This window comes from Cervus elaphus, chromosome 5, assembly GCF_910594005.1.
Source record: "Cervus elaphus chromosome 5, mCerEla1.1, whole genome shotgun sequence".
Lineage (NCBI taxonomy): Eukaryota > Metazoa > Chordata > Mammalia > Artiodactyla > Cervidae > Cervus > Cervus elaphus.
Window position 1 is genome coordinate 80,151,019 of NC_057819.1, and position 18,480 is coordinate 80,169,498.

The 18,480-nt window shown below is 39.8% G+C and overlaps 1 protein-coding gene across 1 annotated transcript in view; it reads left to right on the forward strand.

Moving 5' to 3' along the window:
- The window catches only part of ANKFN1 (ankyrin repeat and fibronectin type III domain containing 1), a 362,043-nt gene that overhangs the window by 313,509 nt on the left and 30,054 nt on the right, over window positions 1-18,480 (forward strand). Inside the window, exons 14-17 of the mRNA XM_043902728.1 lie at window positions 1,663-1,878; window positions 13,082-13,248; window positions 16,070-16,220; window positions 17,750-17,918. Coding sequence (XP_043758663.1) covers window positions 1,663-1,878; window positions 13,082-13,248; window positions 16,070-16,220; window positions 17,750-17,918 — 703 coding nt within the window. The remainder of the gene's footprint in view (window positions 1-1,662; window positions 1,879-13,081; window positions 13,249-16,069; window positions 16,221-17,749; window positions 17,919-18,480) is intronic.

The window sequence follows — 18,480 nt, forward strand, 5'->3', positions numbered from 1 at the left end:
GAGCAGTAAAGAAAGCCTATACCCTATCTACCTGTATCAAGCTTCAGAGTGTACAAAATACTTTCGCATACAATGGTTGATTTAATCCATCACTCTATCAGGTAAGGATTAGCATAAGGGATGGCTGAGCTGTAAGGACTCTTTAATTTAAGCTGATGAAGCTCAGGGCCAGAAAGAGTAAGTCATTTTTCAAAAGTCTAAGTGTTAATAAGAGCAGCCAGCCCTGAAACTCAACACCAGGATAACTAAAGACTTAACAGCAATAATGTGCTGGAGTCAACTTGTACTCACTTAGAAAAGTCAACTGTTAAGTATTCAGAAATTTTCAAAGCCTGCTATCAAACTTTGGTAACTTGAAATAAAATATTGTACTTACACCACAAAAATTGGCATATTCTATATATCAGGACTTTTTTTTTTTTTTGATGGCCAGTTTACCAGCATGCCATTGCTGATTAAGCCAGTTTGACCTTGCAGCAAACTGCTTTATATAAGGCTGTAGTAAGAGTCTTACCTGATTATTTCCCTATGATATAGAGGTTAACTGTTGGAAAGCAATAATCTGACTGAGTAGTTAGGCCATTCTTTAAAATAGTAAGCCTGCCAAATGAATTTTTATAATGTCAATAATTATTTATGAAATTTATTATTTATCAATATGCATTCTGTCCTTGTAAATTAAGAAGAAGAAAAAAAAGACACAGTCTCTACCTATGAGGATCATTCCAGTGTTTTTGTAAATGTGGACACTGATCAGCTGGCTCATTCATTTTTAGGTCATCCTAATTACTTTTACAAATTCAGTTCTACTTTTGCTCTCCTGCTAACAGGCTATCTTGTCAGCACTTATGTGAGCTCACAAAAATCACAGCTAAGCTCTGAGATGATTAATAATTTTTAAAAACCATAGATGTTCAAAGGAAGGGGGGATTTTACCCTATTCATCTAATGCTCTAAGTTAAAAATCTTTAAACTTTGCATATCTGTAAAATTGCTTATTTTAGTAACATCTGCCTGGGCCCCTCCACAGTTTAATGTGGCCTCCTTCTCTTCTTCTAAAAGTATTGTCTATCTTGTTGACCTAGCTCACAAATAATTTCAACAAAATTTTAAATAAATAGAACTCTCTGAAATGCAGATAAGTCAAACCAGGCCAATCTTCCAATTAAAGTATCTTGAAGGAAATGTGCAGTCATTTGGGGACCTGTACAATGTGCTACATTGTCAATTCACTTCTTCATTTTGAACAACTCCACTTCATACCAGCTTACCGTAGATCTCTTGAAAACTCCACAAGTAGCATACTTGAAATATCAGGCATTTTTCTTTAAAACATCTGGGATTCTCTTCAAGTGCTGGTAACTGAGGTTTATGTGCTGGTGTGTCTATGTGGGTAAGAGATATTTACAGACATTAAATTTGCTTAAAAAAACATAATTTTTGTGCCTCTTGCTATAATCTTCGCAGGCTTATGGTAAAGACATTTTCTTTGAGCTTCTGTTAAGCACATTTCTATGATACTACATATTCTAGGTTTAAGTCTGCTTAACAACAACAAAACAGCTTCTCAGAAACATCAGATAATTATTCAGTGTCTTCTGTTGCAGTTATGTTGCTTTGTTTGCACACGATCAAAGCTACCAGAAATCTGTTCGTTTCTAGAATTTACTTGGGACACACAACTTGGGAAGAGTTTACTATGAACCCGTTAAAGATCGGCATGGAAACATCCTCATAGTCACGATCAGAGAAGTGGAGATGCTCTATTCATTTTTCAATGGAAAATGGATGCAGATCTCAAAACTGCAAAGCCAGAGGAAGTCTCTCTCAACACCTGAGGAGCCAACAGCCTTAGACATTTTACTGATAACCATCCAGGTATGTAGTCTTTTCAATTTCCTAAAACACTTAAAGTTCCAAACTCACTTATTGAGGCTCTAGTGGAATACACAAAGAGCCATTTACATACGCAGCAATGGAATGAAGAGGTCCAGAGACATACCATTGTTTGCATTCCACACATAGGAAAGATTCAGAAGCATCCTTCAGTTCTTCACTTCTACACGCCCCTTCAAAGCCCCTAACAACTTCACATTCATAATTTCATATTCTTTTCCTTAAGGAAAGCAGGAAAAATGGAGTTATTTTCAGGCCCCATCAAACATGGAGTTGCCCCTAAGCATACAGCTAGAAAATGGCAGAGCTGAAATCTGAATTCAGATCTTCTGATTGGAAACAGGCTTCGTCCTGCTGTGTTATAACATCACATTTGGGGGCAGGAGTTAGGCTTTTGGTGAGTGGGGGATGAGAGAGAGAATTAAATAGTCACCGAAACTCAAACACCAGGCAGCTGAGATCCAGTCTCTCACCTGGATGGCAGAGCTGGAATGCAAACCTACATCTTGGGCTCCTAAGTTCAGCGCTCGCTCCATGCCACCCCACCGCCTCTGGTGTTCTTTCTCTCTCTCTCGTCTTCTCTCTCTCACACACACACACTGTTTTCTTTTCTTTCCTTTTTTGTTGTGCTGTGTCTCCGTTGCAGCGCACAAGCTCTCTGGTCGCCCCACGGCCTGTGGGGTCTCAGCTCCCTGACCAGGGATCAAACCCACATGCCCTGCCTTAGAGGGCAGGTTCTTAACCACTGGACCACCAGGGAAAGGCCCTCACATGTTCTTATGTGAACATGGACTTCAAGCTGTTTTGTTTTTTTTTTCCTTCTTTTAAACCCAGTGACGAGAACGAGTTCTGTAGAGCTCCCCAGTTGTGTGGTAAAGCTAGGAGAAACAACGGCCTTAAGGCCTACATAACCAATGGCATATATCCACAAGACGGCCAACCTGGAATAATGGTAAAGGGCTCAATCTCACAAGCCAAACCTAAGTCTTGACCCAGTAACCCCACATGATCACCCTAAACACCTAAACCACTAGCCTGCTGACTTAGGTCTGTCCTCCACTGAGGGGTGGCTAGTACAATAATCTCACCTTTCTATACTCCTCTGGCCCAGACCAGGATGAAGTCCATCACAGCAAAGGTAAGCTAACTTTTCAAAGCCAATACCTCTGGATTGGGTTTCATGGAATTTGGGTTCATATGAAATTAATAGAGGGTGACGGTGTGTGTGTGTGTGTGTGTGTGTGTGTGTGTGTGTGTGTAGGTGTAGGTGGGAGCAGGGAACACAGACACATTCGTGGTTCCCCTTTCACCTTTTATAAGTAAGTGCTAAAAGAAACATTTAAAAAATCATAATAAATTGAGCTTTTACAGGGTGACTAATACACTAATCCCTTATAGGGATAAACTGGAGTCTGGGCTACCTTTGCTCCTAGAAACGAAACACATCACAGGCCCCAGCATGATATAATACCTGGTTTCTCCTAGACTTATTACATTAAAAATGTGTTACAGGTGCAGAAAAATTCCAATCTGGCAAAAAGTTGTTAGAGAAGGAGACCAAAAATAGAGGCAAGATCAGGTTTCCACACAGATCCAAGTGGAAAATTTACCCCCGCTGACTGGCACATTCCTGCTTGATGTCATTCCCACCCACCCCCTACTCTCCTTTTTCCTCCTTCTACTTTTTCTCTCTCCCCTCCTTCCCATACAGGTCTCACACTAAAGAGGAAATGGGTGAATAAAATCACTAGGGTAATCACTCTTAGACTTAACATTTAATTATGTTAAATTCAATTCAACATAGAGATAGATCTTGGTATTGACCAAAGGAGGCTGGATAATTCCCACAATTACAGGCCACAAACCATTCTTTTTTCTTAGGGTCACTAGAGTGATGAACACTAGGCCTTCTGATTGGAAGCCTGAGCTTCTTTCTGCCTCATCACACCACATTCTGAGGCACTGCTATGGAATAAGGCTGACAGTATGAGTCCTGACTCCACCGTTTTTATGTCACGAGAACAAGTTATTTAATTTCTTACCTCCTGTCCTTCCTTTTCTGCAAATAAAACCTACCTCATGGGTCTCTAATGAGGATTAAATGAGTTAAGTATATAAAGCATTAGAAGATCAGCACAAAGTGAATGCTTAGTAAATGTTGTTGCTGTTGTTATTTATCAGTTGCGAAGTTGTGTCTCTTCGTAACCCCACAGACTGCAGCACACCAGGCTTCCCTGTCCTCACTGTCTCCTGGAGTTTGCTCAAATTCATGTCCATTAAGTCGGTGATGCTATCTAACCGTCTCATCCTCTGTCACCCCCTTCTTTTGCCTTCTATTTTTTCCAGCATCAGGGTCCTCTTCGTATCAGGTGGCCAAAGAATTGGAGCTTTAGCATCAGTCCCTCCACTAAATATTCAGGATTGATTTTCTTTAGGATTGACTGGTTTGCTCTCCTTGCAGTCCAAGGGTCTCTCAAGAGTCTTCTCCAGCACCACAATTCAAAAGCATCAATTCTTCAGGGCTCCCTTCCTTAACGGTCCAACTCTCACATTTATACACGACTACTGGAAAAGCCACAGCTTTGACTATATGGACCTTTGTTGGCAAAGTGATATCTCTGCTTTTTAATACACTGTCTAGGTTTGCCATAGCTTTCCTTCCAAGGAGCAAGTGTCATTTAATTTTATGGCTGCAGTCACCATCTGCAGTGATTTTTGAGCCCAAGGAAATAAAATCTGCCCTTATTTCCACTTTTTCCCCTTCTATTTGCTATGAAGTGATAGCATCAGATGCCATGATCTTAGTCTTTTTTAAAACTGAGTTTTAAGTCAGCTTTTTTACTCTCCTCTTTTTCACTTTCTTCTTTCACCCTCAAAAGACTTTTTAGTTCCTCTTCACTTTCTGCCATTAGAGTGCTTTCATCTACATACTGTTGTTGATATTTCTCCTGGCAATCTAGATTCCAGCTTGTGAGCCATCCAGTCCAGCATTTCAAATGATGTACTCCGCACACAAGTTAAATAAACAGGGTGACAATATACAGCCTTGTTGTACACCTTTCCCAATTTTGAACCAGTCTATTGTTCCATGTCTGGCTCCAACCATTGCTTCTTGACATGAATACAGGTTTCTCGGGAGACAGGTAAGGTGGTCTGTCTGGTATTCCCATCTCTGAAGAATTTTCCACAGTTTGTTGTGATCCACACAATCAAAGGTTTTAACATAGTCAATGAAGCAGAAGTAGATGTCTTTCTGGAATTCCTTTGTTTTTTCTATAACCCAATGAATATTGGCAATTTGATCTCTTCCTCTGCCTCTTTGAAACCCAGCTTGTACATCTGAAAGATCTTGGTTCACTTACTACTGAAGCCTAGGTTGAAGGATTTTAAACATAACCTTGCTAGCTTGTGAAATGAGTGCAACTGTATGGTAGTTTGAAGATTCTTTGTCACTGTCCTTCTTTGGGATTGGAATGAAAACTGACCTTTTCCAGCCAAATGGCCACTGTTGAGTTTTCCAAATTTGCTGACATACTGGGTGCAGCACTTTGGCAGCAGCATCTTTTAGTATTCTGAATAGCTGAGCTGTTAGTTATTTTTATTATTTCTCTACTCAGGAAAAGCCAGCCAACACTAGGTTCTCCTCAGGGCACACCCAGTTCTTCTCCTCCTCATCCCTACTCTCCCAGGAGACCTCAGGCATCGGTTCATTCAACCCGTGGAGTATTTCACTACTTCCTCTCCTTTACATAAGAAGTAAGGAAAAACTGTATAAATTTAGACTAAAAATAAAGACTATGTGATCCACAATGGAATTTTCAAAACAGATAAGGGCTTTAACAAAATCTCGGCCCACAACTAATGTACTAATCCTTTAGGGCCCCAGGGAACTTCCAGGGTCTAACTCATTCAAATTCCTGACCCTCTCAAGTATCAGACCTTCATAACAAGCCTCTCGCATGTATCTGGAAGGGAAAGAGAAACCCTTCCCACACTTTCCTGGGAAGGAAAAGAGAGTTAGTACAGACAAGTTAGAATCCCCTGAGCAAAGTCACTGGCAATGAAAGCACAGCTGACCCTTGAACAAACATCACAGGAGTTAGGGGTGCCGATAAGCCCACCACCTCCAGCAGTGAATTCACATATAAGACTCTTCTTCCAAAATTCAACTACTAATAGCTTATCGCTGACCAGATGCTTTACCAATAACATAAATAATTGATTAACACATATTTTATATGTATTACATAGTATATTCTTATAATAAGATCGAGAAAAGAAAATGCTATTAAGAAAATCATAAGGAAGGGAAAATATACTTACAGTACTATACTGTATTTATCAACACCGTAAATTGATGTCATCTCTTTACACGGTGAATCCTCTCTGTCAGTACCTATCAAACATTGTCTTACACCAAACACTGGGGATGTTACACCTGTCACAAACTCCTGCTGTTCAGTTGCTCAGTAACTTCCGGCTCTTTGCGACCCCGTGGACCGCAGTAAGCCAGGCTTTCCTGTCCTTGCTAGACATCAAAAATGAAAAGGTAATGTGAAAAAGAAATTCATACTTATTTATTAGGTATAATAATTCACGCATTGATAATAAAGAAGCAACAGTATGATTGCTTGGTGGTAGCCTAATCGATCCAATTGTTTCACGGAAGCCTAGCCTATGGGCTAATGAATGGTCACGAAATTTTTATGGCATACAGTATTATAGTCACATTCATAATACAGTATTAGAAACACTGTTACTTTTTTAAAAAACCTATTGTGATGATAGGCTGATAGGCAGTTTCTCCAATTATGAGAGAGGAAACATACTATGTGGTAATATAATTCTTTGAAAGCAAAGTTATAAATCAGTAAGAAAACTAAAACATACTAAAACATACTAAAAAATTAGTAAATTTTACATTAACTATTACTCACCTTATGCCTATGTAAGGATAGGCTATCCACTTTAATACAAGTGTTGTACAATACAAGTGTACACATTGTTCTACACAAATATTTTTGCATATTTATTGAAATCCATGGATAAGTAGACTCATACAATACAACCCATGTTGTTTAAGGGTCAACTCTATTTCCATCAGAAAGGCCCCTCTCAGGGGCTGAGTTTCTCTGACCATAATCTTCAGGGGTCACTTCAATAACTAGAAACCTCACAGGTGAAGTTTTTTTCTGAAGATTAATCTCTCACGCTTGTACTTTAAAGCTCATAACACTTTGTCACATCTATTTGACCCTCATGAAAATCCAGTGAGGCTGAGTGGCAAATCTGTGTCCAATTCATAAAAGAAGCTATGGATTTCAGGGAAGTAACTCACCAAGGTCATACCAGCCGAAATCAGCCTGTGGGCCTAGGACACAAGTCTTCTGACGCCTAGCCTAGTGCCCTTCCCATCTGCAGGGATGCTTTACTCACCTTCTGCCTCTTTTTCTCTAGACCCCCTTTAAAACTGTGGTCCTAGAGAAGCTGTGAGGAAGCCTGCCTGTATCTCCCTCCTATCCCTGCTTTCCTTCTCTTGTTCTCCTCAGGCATTTCCTGTCGCCTGCAGACATCCAGTGTCTTCTTTTTACACCTGAGGTGCTCGGGACCAACTATCTCTTCTGTCTTTTTCTGCTGTTTTCCTGCACATTCCTGCTGTGCCTCCTAGGAATGCCTGACACAGAGGTTTAAAACTACTGAAATCAGGAAGATTAATGGAAATGAGTCAATTGGACTGGGTATAAGAAACAACTGGTGTCACACAAAAACTTGTTCATCAGTGTTCAGAGCAGAAGTATTCACAACAGCCAAAGAGTGGATACAATCTAAACGTCCAATAACTGATAAATGGATAAACAAAAGTGCTACATTCATACAATGGAATATCATTCAGCCATAAAATGAATGAAGTATCGACCCATGCTCACATGGATGAAAACATTATGCTAAGTTAAAAAAGCCAGCCGCAAAATGCTACACAATTAAATACCCAGTGGAGGCAACTCCATAGAGACAGAAAGTAGATGAGTGGTTCCAGAGGCAGGAAAAGGAGGGACTGTGGAATGACAGCTAATTAATGCAAGGATTCTTTCTGGAACGATGAAAATAATCTGGAATTAGATAGTGCTGATAGTTGCACAATCCTGTGACTTTAGTAAAAACCGCTGAAGTTCATACTTTAAAAGGGTGAATTTTATGGTATATGAGTTATATCTCAATATAAAAAAGTGGAAGTAATAAAGACTACAGTAATCTGGAGAGCCCTTGTCTCATCTGAAGAACAGCCCTATTCAGCCACAGCTAATTGCAGTGGAAGAAAGAGCTCCCAACATTGAAATATTTTTCAATTTTTAAAGAGAAGTCAAAAGTCCAGAATTTTGGATAAAATCGCTTTATTTTTTAAAAGTTATAAAATAATTCAGAAACTTTACATTCTTGGAAGCCTGTATAATCTTGGGCCACTGGCCACCATTTTATGACCTCTGCTAACCCTGGACAATTCAGCTTCCATGCCTTATCCAACAAAACAAAAGTTAATGGAAAAGCAACTAATGTTGCTCCTCTAAAAAGCTCTCAGGATATCTGATCAATGAAGAGAAGATGAGTATCCCCTTCCTCTGAACCAGCACAATATATTCTCTCTCCAGGGTCCAGTCTCAGACCCCCACTATGTCTGGGCCTCTCACCTCATATTTAATAAACATTTTTTCAGCACCAACTATGTGCCAGGAACTCTTCTAGGTGCTATAGAAAAAACAAATGATTAAGTCAAGGTCCTTGCTTTCAAGGAGTTCAGTCAAGGGAGGGAGACAGACATGTAAACAAATCAAGGCAATACAAGGCAGAATTAAGCCAGAGCCTGATAGCAGCACAAACAGTGTACTATGAAAACACAGACAAAGTACCTATTAATTCTACCTGGAAATATCAGGGAAGGCTTTGTAGAAGAGGTGACGTTTGGCTGAGCCGTGAAGTTAGGTTCACAAGGCAAAGATGAAAAGAGAAAGACGGCAGGGCGGGGGTGGGGGCAGTCAGAAAAAAAACAGAAGAAAGGGAGGGAAGAAGAAAGGAAGGAAGACAGAAAAGGAGGGAGGGAGGAAGGAATTAAATAGAGAAATTAAATAGGTAATTACATAGAAGGCATGGTTAAAAAAGAAAAGAGGGTGAAAGCTGGAAAAGTAGATCCCACCCTCCTTTGCGTCCACAATGGACATTACACAACCTTCATCACAGTAGGCTAGGAAAAATTTACATGTCACTCTCACAAACTGAAATATGAGTTCCATGAAAGGAAAGATCATGTCCTATTGATCTTGATGTCATTAACATCCTATCATAATACCTGATACACAATAGTAGTAGTGTGTGTGCTCAGTCATATCTGACCCTTTGCCACCCCTTGGACTGTAGCCCACTAGGCTCCTCTGTCCATGGGATTTTCCAGGCAAGAATACTGGAGTAGGTTGCCATTTCCTCCTCTAGATACTCAATAAAAGTTGGCAGAATGAGTGAATTCATGAACCAATAAAGAATCGAAGAAGAGAGATCAGGCTATATATAAGGAAGGGAAAAGCAATCCATTTTGGCTGGAGTAAGAGACATAAGAGGACCGTAGTGGAAGTAGAGACTAGAAATGCAGATTAGAGGTCAAATCAGGCAATACATCAGTTCAGTTCAGTTCAGTCGCTCAGTCATGTCCAACTCTTTGCAACCCCATGAACCGCAGCACACCAGGCCTCCCTGTCCATCACCAACTCCTGGAGTCCACCCAAACCCACGTCCATTGTATCGGCGATGCCATCCAACCACCACAGGCATTTGATTTGGCTTAGGAGGACTTTCTGGCTTCCCTGGTGGCTCAGCTGCTAAAGAATCCGCCTGCAATGCGGGAGACCTGGGTTCGATCCCTCGGTTCACAAGATGCCCTGGAGAAGGGAATGGTTACCCACTCCACTATTCCAGCCTGGAGAATTCCATGGACTGTATAGTCCATGAGGTTGCAAGGAGTCAGACATGACTGAGTAACTTGCACTCACTCACTCGGGAGGCCTTTCTAATGTACCTCAGATCATGTAAACAGGACAGCCCTTTCTCTTCCCATGCATTTCACAGGCTCCAAAAACATTCTGACTAATGCAAGATAAATGACTATGTAAAGGCAGGAAAACATATAGTAGATGCTCAGTAATAGTCATTACAAAATTGAATCAAAGAGTGAATTACTCCATCCCAGAGTGACATTGTTTTTTACGTAACCACAGTATGTTCCTAACTCACACTCTATTTGTGGTCAGTTCTGACCCCCACATGTTTTTTCTTATACTCATACCCATCCTATATTTTTACTCTTGGGTTTGGGTCTTTACAAGCACATTTTCTTATTAAGTTTCAACCCTAATTATGATAGGCTTATTTTTCCAATGCATAGGGTCATTCAGAGCTTTATTACTATTTTCCAGAAAATCAAAACCACACCAAATTTGGGACCCACAAATTTGATACACACATTCTTTATTTGTCTGGAACATCAATAAATATGCTGAACAGACTGGCTCTCAAGACCAGTCTCCACTATGCCATCACTCAATGTGTCCTACTATCACCATACTATCCCCATCATCCACGAATCTTCAACCCTGATATTCAGCTTATAGATTATACTGGAGACATCTCCCTGCTCTATGGATCCTGTTCTTTTGCTATTAGGAATTAGAGTTGTCCATACGATTTGCCCATCACAAAACCATGTTGACTCCTATGTAGTGTCTCAGGGTCTCCCAGTGACTGCAAATTGATTGCTTGATAGTTCACTCTCATTTTTCCCAAAGATCAATAAGTTGGTGGTCTTTAATTACTAGGGTCATTTTGTGTTTCTCCCCTTCCTATTTCAAAGATAGGCATATGTGCCTGTTTCCAGTCTTTCGGGACTTTTCCAGTTCTCCATTGCTTCTCAAAAATAATGACCTGTGGGTTTGGGGCCACATCTGCTTGTACACCAAATACCCCTAGGGTGCATGTCATCAAATTCTGCTGATGTGAATGCTTCCATTTTTCCTTCTCTCATTAATTGCTTCTTTCTCTTTGATTACCTGTTCATGCCTCAAAATTTCACCTTGACTGAACTTCCTCAGTTAACTATCTGCGATCTGCTCTGAAGAGACAAGATGAAAAAATTCAGCCTTATCAATCACCTGATATAAGAGTTCCTTCCTTCTTAATCATGAAGTTAAATTTTTCAAGTCTATTTTTTGCCATATATCATAAAAGTTACTTATTTGCTTTTCTATAATGCTAGTTACGTCCTCCTCCCAATTGTGATCATTCTTACTTTGTCCCTCTTCTGCTTTTCTCATACATTCTGTTTTAAGGATAAGGCCCGATTGCCACATGTGACATACCTGTTATATGCAGAAATAGTACTGGGTACTAAAAAAACAGCAATTAAAAAAAAAAAAAAAAAAAGTCCTGCCATTAATTTCATAGTCTAGTTCAACCAAACAACATAGAAGAAGAAAAATATAAGTTAAATACTCCTTCCTCTGTATACCTACATTGCCTCTTTTATAAACTGGTTTCAGTATATTGTAATCACTCCTTTACTTACCTGTTTTTCCTAACCTGCTTAAAAGTAGGGATTATATCAGGTTCACCTGAAACCCCAATGTCTCCTATAGTACCTGAAACTCAGTATGTTTAATAAGGATGGGACAAAGAAGACAATACAAAACAACATGTTATTCTCACTGCAAGAATAATGGGAGTAGTTAGCCATTCCCTTCTCCAGGGAATCTTCCCAATGTAGGGATTGAACCCAAGTCTCCTGCAGTGTAGACAGGAGGGAAGCCCATGTTAGATGTTACAAATGGTTCATTCTATAGAGGAGGTGTCACTCCTTCATACATTTCTGTTCCATACTGAATTCTATCCCATTCTAAATACTTTTTTTTCCTCTTCTTTTTTGCGTTCCTACAGGTAGCATTGATTCCCTCCTTTTTACCCCCTTTGAAAACAGGCTAAACTCTGGCATATAGGAATCCTTCTCTTAGAATCAGTTTCCTGAGTCATCATGCCTACTTTATTTCACCACCACACTGCCCAAATATATACAAAGTCTTATCTACTGATATGGGGAAAGAGAGTATCTATATCTATATCACCAAATATTTATTATCTGAGTTCCTGCAATCATGTGGAGAAGCAAAAGTCACAACCTTAGTAAGTTGGCACTTCTCGTTGCCCCAGCTTCATTCAGTCTCTGCTGCCTATGGAATAGTGTGATGGGCCAATACAAGGCAAATTCAGTGCAAATCTATTACAAGGTAAACTTTAAAATCTTGTAAAAGTTACAAACATTTGTGAAGCTGATGAAGACATGGAGACCTAATCAAATGGCATGCATAGCTACTGACAACTGAGAGTCTAGCAGAGGTAGGCCAGTTAACAACCGAAGAACACATAAGGAACAAGGATCACGTAAGAGATTGACTTGAAGGCCAGAGGAAAAAACATATGGAGCCTTCAAATCCTCTTGCAAAAATTATCCTGTTCATGATCACATTGTGAAAGTCAAATATTAGAAACAGCATTCCAGCTATCATACAACTTAGTAGTGAACAATTATAACTCAAATGTTAATAAGATATATTGCTATTACTTGTTTCATTTTTTCAAGATAGTCAAATTCTTTTTACCCTACTTACTATAAAATTTTGATCCTTTTCCTGACACCAATTATCCTGAAATAATGAAGCTTTTCTATACTGCTTTATCAGTTTTTACACTTTCAGTTATGCCCCAGCTAAACAATAAACCCTCCAAGGATAGAAATTATGAATTCAAAAAAAAAAAAAAAAGAAATTATGAATTCTATTTTTCTTTAGTATTTTCTCCTACCACCAGCAGCCCATTCCAAGTCACAACTCACACATCTACTTGTGGAGCAGAAATCTCAGGAAAATAAGCATGCAGAAAACATTACTGACTGCCTACCTGTCTTGGAGGCTAATTCTCCTGAAGGTTAAGACGGCTGTACCACCAATACATTCTCAACAGTCATGATGGTGATATCCAAGGTTTCTAACTAATCACTTAGCTACAGCTCCTTTAATTCATGACATGGTGTGCCTAAGAAATGAAAAGAGATTGTTTTTTAATATAATTTTTTGTTTTATTTTTCATCCTACAGGATATTCTCTCCTATCACAAAAGGAGTCATCAGCGTCTCTCTCCTGGATTATATCTGGGTTACCTAAAGCTGTGTAGCTCTGTGGACCAGATCAAAGTTCTTGTTACCCAAAAGCTGCCTAATATTCTCTGTCATGTGAAGATCCGTGAAAACTATAACATTTCCAAGTAAGCTATAAAAAGTTTGGATTTGTCTTGTGATGAAACAATGGTTGAAGGGGTGGGTTTGATGTGCCAGAAGGAAGTTGAAATGCGACTTCTGGGTGAAGTTTTTATGATGAGACCTCTTCAGGGGCCAGCACCCTGGGGCAAAGGCAAAGGCATAGCTCGGTTTTAACATTAGGGAAAGGAAAGCGAAAGTGTTCGTCGCTCAGTCGTGTCCAACTCTTTGCGACTTCATGGACTATAGCCCGTCATGCTCCTCTGTCCATGGAATTCTCCAGGCAAGAAGATGGGAGAGGGTTGCCACACCCTTCTCCAGGGATCTTTCCAACCCAGGGACCAAAGCCAGGCCTCCCACATTGCGGGCAGGTTCCTTACCGTTAAAGGCATAGCTCAGTTTTTTAACATTAGGATAAGCAGTGCACCCATTTAAAGAGGATACTATCCTTTCACTTTCTTCTCTGCAACCACTGACATCAAGGTTAGTGAACAGATGCCCTTTTCTTTCAACACTCCTATTTCCAAAAACTTTTCTCCATAACCTAAAAGGTCATATTTTTAAAAATCACTTGTGTGAATGGGTTCTAGTAGAGTAACTGATTTCCCCATAATCTTAAAGGACCCTCCCTACTCTCATTCTTCCCACTCCTAACCCCCTGACCTAAGGACTTCATATGTTTCCTATGCTCTATATGGTTCTCTAGGGAAGAAAAGAAGTAACAAGGCCTGAGTTTCTGGAAACTGCTCTATGGTTGGCATTATGGTGAATTACCCTGTTAACTTTGGAAAAGTTGCCCAATCTTGGTAATCTGACCCAGCTTTACAACTAGCCCTCTAGTAGGCCTCTGAAAGTCTACTAAAATGAAATGAATTGTGCTCAACGCAGAAAGGAAAGACTAGATAAGAAAAGAAAAAGAACTTGGAAAAGAATTTGTCAGGCTTCAGTGACAATTTAGATCATTCTAGTTGCACCTACAAATTTGCTTAACCAAAGGAGACGCTAATTTGGTCATCTAAAATCTGGTCCCTAAAGCGCGAAGGCCTTATTAACTATAGTGCTCACAATATATACTAACTATTCCTTGATGACAGTGGGCGAGATGATGCTGACGCATGAGCTCTTTAGAGCACTCACCAGGGGCCATATTCTCTTCCTTCCCTCATCACACACACCTAGACTTTAAGTCTGCCACCTGGTGGCCACTACTACAATCAGCAGTAGTTATCTCCAGCCTTCCCAAGAGGCTCATTTGTGGGTTGATTCTGCAACGGTTACTTTCATCCATTTTCTAGATTTGTGTCTTAAAGGTTTAGATTCTATCTTTTAGTGGTTGTACCAACTAATTTCCATTTGCCAAGGATCCAAGTTTCACTTCTACAAAAGATTCCAGTAGTCTTCATTGTGCCAGTTTCATCTCCCTCATCCTTAAAGGCTAAACTGATTAGTTAGTGGTAGACGTTTAATGGTATTCCTCCTGGTAATTTATTTTCTAATTTGATTACAGATACGATTTCAGCAATGTGGTCCTTTAGATTTTGTGCATACTTATGCTAGTCAGAATCCCTCATTTAGTTCAGTATCAGGGACAGAAGAAAAGATATAGTTCCCAAGCAGGTTCTCAAAGATTTCAGTTATTTGTGAATCCAACAGTATGCCCAGATTGAAGCGGGATTTAATTTTCTTTCTTTTTTTCCTCTTATTGAGACAAAGGGTATATTTTTCCACAGTCTTTTCCAGTGTGAGAATTGAAATGAAACTGATATCATAAAAACAGAAACTTTTCTAAGAGGGGAGTTGGTTAAAAGAGAGTATATTCTGATGCAAAGCTTATGTCACAATCAATTTCATTTTCTGGCTCATAGCTTGGAGCCCCTGTGACTATAACCCATCAGGGAGAGCCCTCAGAGGATTTTCAGGAGGGTGGGAACACATGTTAGCACCTCCTCTCTTTCCATCCCAAAACAACAGGGCTTTCCTTTCCTCCCTAGCCTGCTCCTGAGAGCATATTGCTTCTCCTTGCAGTCAGGAGCAAATGGGCCAAATGAATCTGTTTAGAGACTTGTGCTAAAATAACTTATAGAAACAATGTCGCCCAAGAGGTATTTCCCTTGATCTTTTCAAGATCATTTTGAAGAGCAGCTTTGAGGGGACAAACCCAATGTGCTTTCCTCCCACCTCCCTTCTTTTCCCTTCCTTTTTGCAGAACATTTGGGAAAGTTCATTAGGGAGGATGGTGGAGCATGCAGAATAAAGACACAGATGACTGGTTTGAAAAGAGGACAGAATCAGTGATGTGTGTCCCCTGGTTCCTTTTATTGGAATTGTCTGGTGTTCCTGTTTGTGATTCTCCTCAAGCTTTTGGAAAAGGAAAGAAACCAAAATAGTACCCACGATTACAACAGGCCAGGGTTGAAATGTGCCATGTGGTTTCTTGCCTGAGTTGGACCAGAGTCCTGTGGTTACCCAACTGCTGAATTAACCAGCAGATGCCCCTGTGGTAAAATGTAGGATCTTAGAACTTACAGGGGATCTTCAGGGAAAGAAAAATTATTTCAAAATATTTCAAAGCTCCAATCTCAAAAACTGATTCATTACAAATCAGACCTGCTGTTCTGAGGTATATGTGGTTTGATAGGTGAAATAAACTTGAAAAGAGCTCATTTTAAGCTCTATTTGGGTGGCAAAAAGTTCAAATTTCATGAACTGCATCAAGTTTTAACCACCAAAAATTGGTTATTCAGGTTCTGGACATATACACTAAAAATGTTCTGAGCTGTGTTCTGAACTTTTGTTATATTTCTAATTTTAACTTGACTCAACATACAGAGAGGAGTGGGAATGGGTCCAAATGCTTTCTGGCTCTGAATCTATGGAAAGTGTGGATCATACTTCTGACTGCCCCATGCAATTGTTCTTCTACGAGCTCCAGATGGCAGTGAAAGCTCTCCTTAAGCAGATCAATATACCTCTACATCAGGTACTAGTCTTTACCATTATTTTTATCTTCTTTTTATGACTCATGGAAACTGCATTATGGTGTAAAACTCAAGAGGTGAAACAATACACGTGAATAATTTTGTCGTTGATGTACATGTCGCTTTGCACACACCTGCACGTTTCAGTCTGATGCCTATGCCTGGACCCCGAGTACACGTCTGCACCTTTACTCTAGTTCCTCCATGCTGACGTCTTCCAGAGTCCCCAGACCCCACTTCATTGTGGTCTGGTCAAACAAGGAAAAATTGGCTAACCCACCCTGAAAGACATCAGACCTTAGCTTCAGGAGAGCATGAAGCAAGGGACATAAATAAATAAGTGTGTGGTTAGATTTGCAAATGATTTCCTTAAGAACAGAAGATTACTGGTAGTATAAATCTAGAGCAGTGGCCAAGGTTGTTCCATGCTATCTTTCCACAAATAGAAAATTTGCTGTCAAAATTACTGTCTTGTCTAAGTCCAAATGTGCAAATCTTACCTCCACTAATAAGCAACTTTTAAAAAAAACTGTTGGCATAGAAGACAAGAGTAAAGGTTTACTAGACTCTGTCTAGTGAGCTAATAGCATGTAGCATTAGATTCTGTTCTTTTTGATCTGCATTTACCATCTCTCTCCACTCAACACACACACATACTATTCCTATACACACAACTAAAATAAGCCAAGTTTAGCCTGCAAATAGGGAGACTGTAACAGGAGTGACTGGCTCTCTTTAAATAAGAGAGACACAACCTGAATTGGCCTCTGACCCAAGGAGACAAGAGGATAGATTAAAGACTCCAAGAGTGTTCTTCCATTAGGGTACTACTCTGATTACAAGTCAACGTTGCAAAGCTAGTCCAAAACAGCTAATGTTGAAAAAGAATAAATTGCACAAGATGCTATAAAGACAGTAGGGGAGTTAACTGGATTATTCCAGGGGTGGCCATATACTCAGGAGGAGGGAAAAAAAAAATACCAGCTCAACTTCTGACAGTAGATACCATTAAAGGGTTTCTTGGGCTTAGCAGGTCTGAAGCAGCTCATATTTCATTGGTGACTCTTGGGCTACGCATACATTGGGAGCAGGCTGCCCAACTGCCTAAGAGTACATACAACATTTTTTTTTTTTTTTTGGTACTTGTAAAATTTTCTCAGTCCTTGGCCAGAAACTACATTTTCCCCCCTTAACCAACTTAAATTGAAACTAGTGGATTTTTAATTCAATCCATTTTTGTTGCTTCATGTAATTATATTCATCATTTTGAAAAGCCCACAGAACGCAATCATTTTCTGCTTTTATAAGAAGCATAAATGTTGTTTTCAGAGTTTATGTGGAACATTACTGCCTTAAATCTTGATTTTATATAGCATTATTAAATGGACTGAACCCTAATATTTATGTTGTATAAAAATTCCAAGCTGAAAGTCATGTAATTTTGTTAGATGTTTTATGCCAGTTTGGTGTTGTTTATGTAAGTGCCGTGTTGTAACTCTCCTATTTTTCCTCCGCGCGTGTCCCTCTGCAGGCAAGGCACTTCCGCCTCTACACACAGGAGGTGTTGGAAATGGGTCACAATGTCTCCTTTCTTCTCCTGCTCCCTGCCTCAGACGACGTCTGCACAGCCCCAGGACAGAATAATCCTTACACCCCACACTCAGGGTTTCTTAACCTCCCTCTTCAGATGTTTGAACTTGGTATAGTAGCTTGTTTCACCTAGAAATATTAACCCAGCCTCCTTATAATAAAATCACAAAGTTATATCTGTTCCCCCTTGTCCCAGTGGAGGGTCAATAAATCACATGATGGCTTTGGCAACAACCCTTCCTAGAACTGTGTACAAGCCTGAGAGAAAGCAAAGCTCCAAGACTATGTGCCTGAGCAATAATTACTGAAACTTAGCTAAGGCCCAATGGAGAGGAGGGACTTCTAAACAGAAAGTTCAGTTATCAGGCTGCAGTTCTTGCCTCCCCCTTGCTTTCCTAAAGCATAAATATAAGAACTGATGTTTTCATGAAAAGCACTGCCCCTTCTCTTTCTTTTTTCCTCTCTCCCCCTCTTCCTGCCCCCTCTTTCCTCCAACCGGGAAAAAAAAAAACTGAAATTAAAATGTAAAGTGTGTATCAATTTAAAGCAGAAAAAGGTCTGTAACTTTAAGTAGTGCTAACTTATTAAATAGACTAAATTTCTAACAGACCATTTGAGAAATTGACAGGGTCTCCCAAGATGCAATATTGTGATTATAATGTGGGATTCTCA